We start from the raw sequence: 8,182 nt of genomic DNA, 5'->3' as shown, positions 1-8,182 counted from the left end.
AGGCCCCTGGGGCTACTGGCGGTGGGGTGCACTGGGGCGGGAGGTGTGGGGGTTCCTCCTGTCCAGCTGGGGTCCCACTGCTCCACAGAGGCCAGGCCAGGGCAGGGGCTGCTGGAAGGTGTGGGGTCTCTGCCGTCCTGGCCTCCGCCTGAAGAAGCTGTGTATGGGGCGGCCAGGTAGGGAGTTTTCCGCAGCCGCTGGCCCTGCGGGGCAGGAGCCCACCTGGCTCTGCTCCGGGGCAGCGCCCCCTCCCTCCCTCCCGAGCAGCGCCTCCGAGCTCCCCGCCTCCCCAGGTGGATGAAATCGTGCACAGGAGGGAGGCAGTTAGGAGAGTGTTTATTGGAAGTAAGACGACGAATTGTGGTTCAGGCCGGGTGTCCAGGCGGGGTCCCAGGAAGCGGGGTCCCACGGCCCCGGGCCAGGACTCCGACAGATGAGCAGAGCACGGGGGCCACTCGGGGCTCAGTGACCCCGTCACGCCGGCTGTGCTTTAAGGGGACTCACTGGAGCCGAGCCAGCTCAGTGTGCAGGTTCAGAGCGCAAGGCCCGCGGGGACGGCGCTGCCCGGCACCCCGTGAGTGCTCCCACCCTGGCCCCGTGCCACGCGCCGCTCCAGGCACGGCCTGTGCTGCAGATCACGCTGCCCGCCAGGGCCCCCGCCTCTCCGTGCTCCCCGATTCCACACAGGCGCCCAGGAGACCATCAGACGGGACAGGCGTGGTGTCACCCTCGGGCGGCTGCCGCAGAGGTCCAGGCTGGGCCCTGGCCACCCAGCTGAGTGTCTTTCACGACATGGGGACGGGAGCGAGTTCTGAAGCAGACGTCTGTGTGAGTCCCAGGCCAGGCGGGGGGCAGGGGGAGCACCCCAGGCTGCATGCTGAGGACCACACAGGGTGCACAAGACCACACAGGGTGCACAGCCCCCAGCCATGCTACACGCCTGGCCACGGGGCCCCATCCTGGGGACATCAGAAAAGATTTCCGCACGGATCCTCCCGCCTCAGCCGGGCCGCGGTGCAGTGAGGAACTCCTGGAGTGTCTCCGGCGCTGGGAGCCCCCAAGGACACACTGACTGGCTCAAGGGACAGGAAGACAGTCTGCAGCTGTCGGCGACTTCTGAGCGAGCTGCGCAGGAGCATCAGAATCGCCGGGGGCCCGAGTGCCGGTCACCTCCGAGGGCTCGGAAAGGCGTCCAGAGAAGCCAGAAGTCTGTATCTGCTTCACAATAAACTCACCGAGACCCCCGCCTGGCCTGTGTGATTGTTCGTTTGAGATGGGGTCTCGATAGCTCGTTCAGATCGGCCTTGAACTTGTGTCGATCCTCCTGCCTCTGCCTCCCCAGTTTGAGGATCACAGGCGTGCACCACCACGCCGCTTGCCTGTTTTGAGGGACAGCATGGGTCCTGTCGTCCCTGGGGAGGCCTTAGCCCCACTCGGGTGATCTGGGGGGCCGGGAGCAGGGGGTAGTGGGGGGACCTCCTGGCAGCCGCGGCGGAGACCCCACTAGGCTGCTCCGATGTCGTCGTAGTCATCCCCGGAGGAGGAGTCGTCCGGCTGTTGGCCTGAGGGACCCGGGCAGGAGTCTCAGGTCAGGGGCCCCATCCATGCCCCCCCAGAGGCCACATGACACCTCTATGCCAGCCTGAGCTGCGGGCAGAGCTCACCGGGCAGCGCAGGCCGTGGACCCGCACAGGCAGTGAACCTGATGAGCAGCCGTGCCAGGCCCACAGCCTCCCCAGGGGCCGCCGGCTGCTCCTGCTCCTGCTCGGGTCTCCCCCGCCCCCACCACAGCCTCCACCCTCCCATCCCCCTCCTGCTCTTCACCCAGCCTGGGGCTGACAGCGCCACCGAGGGACACTCCCCGCCAACGCCTCTGCCCTTCCAGCCCCTCGCTGCCCGCACCTGGACACTCAAACTGCTCCGTGGGCCGGGGCTGGGACGGCGACTGGAAGTTCTGGTACCACTCCCCGGACGAGGTGCTGGAGCTGTCGTCTGCCGGGGGACCCCAGATCAGCTCGTCCCCTCAGTCAGGGCAACGACCACCAGTGCCACAGCCCCAGGGACCCAGGAGAGCCACAGCCCGCCTGACCAGCAAGCACACGAGGCCCAGGCCACACAGCGAGGCCGGGACTGCGCCTGGTGCAGCGCTCCAGCTTGGGATTTCTTTCCAAGCCAGGGACATCAGGACGGGGGATACTGGACTCACCACCACCCGGGAAAGGCATCTGCGACCCAGCCAGCTCCAGGCCCGGGGCCAGCTCCGGGGGAAACGCGTGGGGGCTCCAAGGTGGCAGCTTGCTGCGGGGGCTGTTACAGTAGTCCTCCCCGGAAGATGTGCTGGACCCGCTGCCACCACCCTGATGATGCCTGAGGTCCCCTGGGGTGGTGTCTGAGGCACAGGGTCCTGGCAGGGTGGCTGGCATGGGAGGAGTATGCAGCTCCTCAAGTCCTGGGCCAGGAACAGAGCCGGTGAGGCCCGAGGCAGCCGCCCAGCAAGAGGGCTCGGGGTCAGGCTGCAGAAGGGACTTCCTGTGGGGGCACGCTGTGTGGGGAGGCAGGCGGGCAGCTCCAGGACAGCTGGGCCTCGGGGCCAATTGGGGCCGGCGTCCCTGCCCCCCACGACCCTCTCTTGCACCCCCTCACCTTCCTCCAAGGGCGGCATCTGGAACCGGCTCTGCTGGGCCTCTGCCTCCGAGACCCGGTGCCGCTGGGAATCTGCAAGACAAAGAGGCGAGAGTAGGGCGGGCACCCCACCCTACCGGGTCCAGGTGTCATGCACAGTAGGGACACTGCTTCCAGTCAGACTCCTGGTACCCAGCCCACGGGGCCACCCAAGACAGATGAGTCTGGCTTTCCTCCTGTGCGTCCCTTAAGAGCCCCAGAGCAGACACCAGGGGTCTGCACGGTCACGGCTCAGCCTCCGGCCAGAGACCTACAGAGCCTGGGGACCTGGCGTCTGGCGCCTTGGCGTGGGCTCTGTGGAGCGGGCACGCTGACCTGTGCGCCCAACACCTCGCGACTCCTAGCATCTAGAATCTCCGGGCTGCACACACCACGTCCTCATGGCTCCCAAACTGCAGTGCAGGGGGCGGCAGCGATGCAGCCCTCTGTGTCCCACACAGATGCCCCAGGCCAGCAGACGGGCAGGGCAGCTGACAGCAGCTGGACCCACGGCCACCCCGCAGGCCTCCTCCGCCCTCGGGTCTGCACTGGGGCGTGGGGTGTGTGTGGGATGAGCAGGGCAGTCTGGTCCCACACTGGCTCCTGCGGGCCCTGGGTGAGCCGTCCTGGACCACGTGCACCACAGTGACACCTCAGGGCCTCCCGAGCAGCAGGAGGAAGGGGCCGGGCCCCCCAGCCTCTAGGACCCTGTCCTCTGAGCTCTCAGCCCACAGAACTCCCACACCGCCTTCGCCACGGGGAATTCCTGTCTGCCTCCCTCTCCGGTCCCCAGGGGCAGCTGTGGGAGGTGCCGGCTGGGGCAATGGGGGCCAGGTGGGGACAGAGGTGCGGGGGACAGAGACGGTGCTCTCAGGTAAGTGTCCAGGCCTGGTCACGTGGCGGCAGACAGACAGACACAGAGAGATGGGGTCCCAGCGGAGATGCCCTGGGGTCCTGAAGCACTGGGCCGCCGTCCGGGCAGGGAGCGGGGCGAGGCGGCCTCCCCAGTGCCGGGCACTCACTGTAGAAGGTGGTCAGGGCCACGGGTGGCTGGGCGCTGAAGTCGTAGTGCTCGTAGTCGGAGCCGGAGTCGGAGGACGAGTCCTCGGGGGACGGGGCCCGGCCTGGGGACAGCAGCTGGGGAGCTGGGCGAGAACAGAGCGCTGGGCAGCTGAGGGCAGCGGGGCAACACGGTGGGCAGAGCAGCACAAGCAGAGGGGCACAGAGTGTGGCGCAGAGGGCAGAGCGTGGCAGATGCCAGCTGGTCCGACCACAGCCCTCAGCACGGAAACACCGCCGCATGTGTTCTTAGCCAGCAACGCAGCACTCCCGCCCGGGCGCTGTTCTCAGAACACACCCCGTTAACCTCACCGCGGGCCTGCGTGTGAAGCAGGGACGGGTCACCTCAGTTCACGGTGGGGAAACCGAGGCATGGAGCGGGTCTCGCCTTGCCCTGAGAAGCTCTACCTCGGGCTGCCCGGGGGTTACTCAGGGCAGCTGCCCTGGGCCAGCCCCACGCGGGAGGCCATGTCCACGTCTCTTCCTGAGGACGCGGGCACCAAGCAAACAGCTGACCCTGGCTGGGTCTTGTGGAGGGCTTCGGGTCACCGCACACAGATAGATCTGCCCACAGCACAGGTGACTGCATGCGCGCCCCCACCAGACTTCCGAGAGGCCCGAGTCTGTACACTCCGAAGGGTGGGTGTCTGCCCCAATTTATGAAGTAACATCGCGTCCCAGGGAATCTCCACGGGAGCAGACCGGGCAGGACACAGCGTCACAGGCCACCAGCCTAAGGCACCACAGAGCTCACCTCTGAGAACCGAGACCCGAACACCTCTGGCCCACGTGTCAGGCCGGGGACAAGCCCAGGGTCCGAAGGAAGTGGTGGCTGGAAGGTCACCCCCCGCCAAGCCGGAGAGGGACAGGACCTGCCAAGGCCACGGAGCACTCCGCAGCTGGCTGCCGCTGTGCCCGGGCGTGCTGGCCCTCCAGAGAGTCTGCACTGTCCGCCTGCCTCCTCCCCCGGGGGCGGGGGACGTCCTACCTTCCTCTTTGGGGACGGTGATGGGGACCGCGTGGTAGTTGTTGCTCCCTGCTGGGATGGCAGGCAGGAGGTGCTGGTGGTTCCCGGTCGCAGGGAGGGCTGAGGGGAGGCAGGCAGGGCGTCTACAAGGCGGGGTTTGCCCATTCCTGGCCTACTGGGTTTTGGCCTCAGCTAGACCCCACCTCCAACACGCACACACATGCACACACACAAGCGCGCGCACACAGGCTGGCCCTCCCGGGAGCCCACAGTGCTCCCGCGGGCACGCTGGGAAAAGCCTCCCCTCCGCCAGCGCCAGGGCCTGCGGTTGCCACTGCTCGAGGCGCCTGCCGTCCCGCCCCACGCCCCTCCGAGCCCCAGCTCGCACCCACCGTATTTCCCCTTAACTCTCAGGAGGACGACGGCGAGGGCCACCAGCGCGCCGAGGAGCAGGACGCCCAGGACCAGGCTGAGCACGAGCAGCACCCGCGCCCCGGGCTCCTTCTCCGTCTTCACCGTCACCAAGGATTCTGGAAAGAGAACCGATTCAGGGAGAAAAAGCAGCGGACAGAAGCGCCTCTCCGCCCTGCTTCCTGCGCCCACCCTCTCCGCAGCTGACCCCTCTCCCTTCCTCTCTTCCCGGCTCCGTTTGGATGCTGGGTATACAGCAGGTGCTCAATAAACGGTATCACAGGAGTGAACGACTAAGTGAATTTCCTGCAGTGGGGTTTCCTCCCTGCGGGCCTTCAGTACTGCTCTGTTCTGTTTGTCCCCCAGGGCCTGAGTCCTCCTGTTCGGCTCCGGGAAGGTGACTGAGTCTCTAGGCCGACCCAGCAGGCGGGATGCTTGGAGGAGGTGGTTGCTGGGCGTGGCCTGGGAGTGTCTGTCCCCCTCCCCGCCGCGCCTTTCCTCGCGGCATCCCCTCCACCATGCCCTGAGCAGCGCGCCTCCGCCAGGCCTCTGTCCTGTGTCTTCCTGCCCGGAGCCAGCTGAATCCCTTAAAGTCTGGCGCTGAAGCAGCCCCCTCGTCCTTTGCTTTGCGGGTGTTGGTACCGTGTCCCCGCAGCGACAAGGTGACTAAGCACTGTTCAGCGGACAATCTCTGAGCACCGCCCTGCGCCAGGCACTTGGGCCTGGGAAGCCCACGCGAAGCGGTGTCACAGTCCTGGGCTCTGTCCGGGGGAACGGCATCAAGTGGACTGGAACCTGGGGGCCCGAGGCCCGGAGGCACCTCGCTTTCTCCACCCTCCCCGGGGGCTGTGTCCAGAGTGGCTACCTGCCCCTCACCCCTGCTGAGGACTTCGGGAAGAGGTGACAGAGACACAGGGCCACCTGCTCATTAAAGGCAGGAGCCCCGGTGTGCGGAGTCGGGCCAGGAAGGGCAGGGACGCGCCGGGCAGGGCTGGCCGCTCTGTCCTCCTCCTCTGCTTCTCCCCTCTGTCTGCAGAGTGCAGGCCGGGGTGGCATGGCGACCCAGCAGCCGGAAGCGTGTGGGGGCAGGCCAGGTCCCTGGTCCCTACCCTGCCTCAGGAGGAGCCGCAGGGGCTTCCGGTCCTGCTCACCCTATCACCCCCACCCTGTTCCCAGGACCCCTCAGTTCCCCCCCAGCAGCCTGCAGCCGCTCGGGGTATCTGAGAGGGGCCAACAGTGTTTTGTTGAAGTAACTCCCTGCAAGGCTCAGCGAGGGGCACCGCGCAGGCTGGGGCCTCAGCCCTGGAGCTGCCACGAGCAAGTCTGGGCAGAGCCATGGATGTGGGGTGCAGTGCTCCAAGCCCCAGCCTTGGGGTCTGCGGCCGAGAAGCCCTTGACATGTGGCTGCCGAGGGGGGCTTGGGAGAGAACAGTGTCCAGACCTTAGGGACACAGCGGCTGCTGCCAGGCACCCCCCACCCACTGGAAGGGCCCTGTGCCTGTTCTGCCTGCCCGGGGAGCCCCCCGACAGAGGGGAGGGTAGCCCTGGGAGCTGTGGCCTGGCAGTCATGGGGGAGTCCAAGGCCCCAGAGAGCCCTGGGGCAGAGCCATTGCCTGGAGAGGGCGGGAACAAACCACCAGTCCGCCTTCACGCAGGCGTGCACATGCTCTCACACGCACACGCACACATACATGCACACGCACGCACACCCGGGCTTCCGAGGGAAGCAACACTCACCTACGGTCACCGGCTGAACGCTGGGGGTGCCCGGGGGCGAGGATAGGTTGTACCGTGCCTGGGAACCTGTGAGAAGTGCCCCGTTCACTTGCACTGCGCGAGCACCCCGTGCCAGGCCCAGTGCCGGGAACCCAGGAGGACAGGCAGATGGGCAGAACCAGGGCATGTGGCTCAGAACCCCCCTGGGCCCCGAACCAGGAGGAGCTCACGGTTCCAGGCTGGGGCACCCTGGCTAGGAGGCAGATCCAGGGGAAGGACTGTCCCTCCTCTGCACCTCTGCGTGTGCCCCGGGCCTCAGCGATGGGGCGCTTGGCAGCCGATCCCTGCCCCGGCCTGGCAGATGTGAGCTGATTTCCCAGCCACACGGGCTGGGAAACTGAGCGCTAAGGGACTGTCCCAAGCCTCCCGCTGTGAGCGGCAAAGCCGGGCCACGGACCCAGGTCTGGAGCTCTACCGGGACACAGGCTGTGCTCTTTCAGTGTGACCCTCGCCTCCACACCCCACGCCTCTGAAGTGGCCCCCCGGGGTTGCTTTGGCAGAGCTTGCCTTTCTCCAGACCTCGGGCACCGCCTGGTTCACTACCCAGCCGCCTCCGATGTGGGGAGGCGGACTCAGTTCCCGAGGTGGGTCTAGGGCTAGGCGGCACCAAGCTCCGGCGCTGGCACTGCCCTCCCAGGGGCAGGGCGCTGGTGTCACCTGCGGGTCTCCTCGCTGTAGTTTTCCCGGGACCCCAGCCCGGCGGAGGCGAAGGGGCTCCACCTCCCTGCTAAGCACACGCCGATGCCACTAAGAATCAGACCCACGGGGCTGAGCAGACCTCCGCACCAGACGCCTCATGCCTCTCCCTGGGCACGGGGAGGGCACGGTCCCTCCTCCTCGGGTCCCAGCCTGGGGGCGGGGCGGGTACCTGAGCAGAGCACCCTGGCCGCCCGCGACTGTCTGCACAGGTTGGAGTTGTTGAACCGCCAGACGCAGAGAGAGGGCGTGGCCTCCTCGCCCTTGCAGGAGTAGAACATCTTGCCGGGCAGCGAGTGCGGCTGCCCCGGGGGCCGGTCCTCCGCCCGTCCGCAGCCCAAGGCCCTGCACAGCACGTCGGCCTCCGGCCCGTACCACTCGCTGTCGCACACGGTGCTCCACACCCCGCGGAAGTGCACCTCCACTTGCCCCTCGCAGCGGTCACCGCCCCCGGTCAGGCGCCAGGACTGGTGCTCTTGGGACAGAGGATTCGGGCTCCGTGAGGTCAGGGCCCGGCGGGCGCACGGCCCGGCTGCCCAGAGCCAGGGCACCCCAGGCGTCCGCGTCCCCTCCCGCCGGCCCGCCTGCTCCCGCAGCCCTGCCGGGATCCGG

At 67.6% G+C, this 8,182-nt stretch overlaps 1 protein-coding gene across 1 annotated transcript in view; it reads right to left on the bottom strand.

Moving 5' to 3' along the window:
- Positions 1–319: 319 nt before the first annotated feature.
- Positions 320–8,182, bottom strand: part of Cd6 (CD6 molecule) — a gene marked incomplete at its 5' end in the record, with an annotated part of 25,246 nt that continues 17,383 nt past the window's right edge. Inside the window, 9 exon segments of the mRNA XM_013506456.1 lie at positions 320–1,562; positions 1,903–2,004; positions 2,207–2,449; positions 2,644–2,715; positions 3,684–3,806; positions 4,709–4,807; positions 5,080–5,217; positions 6,836–6,901; positions 7,743–8,045. Coding sequence (XP_013361910.1) covers positions 1,504–1,562; positions 1,903–2,004; positions 2,207–2,449; positions 2,644–2,715; positions 3,684–3,806; positions 4,709–4,807; positions 5,080–5,217; positions 6,836–6,901; positions 7,743–8,045 — 1,205 coding nt within the window.

The sequence above is a fragment of the Chinchilla lanigera genome, unplaced genomic scaffold (assembly GCF_000276665.1).
Source record: "Chinchilla lanigera isolate Chin_1 unplaced genomic scaffold, ChiLan1.0 scaffold00110, whole genome shotgun sequence".
In the NCBI taxonomy this organism is placed as follows: domain Eukaryota; kingdom Metazoa; phylum Chordata; class Mammalia; order Rodentia; family Chinchillidae; genus Chinchilla; species Chinchilla lanigera.
Note: the sequence above shows the minus strand (reverse complement) of the source record. Positions and strands in the feature narration are given on the sequence as shown.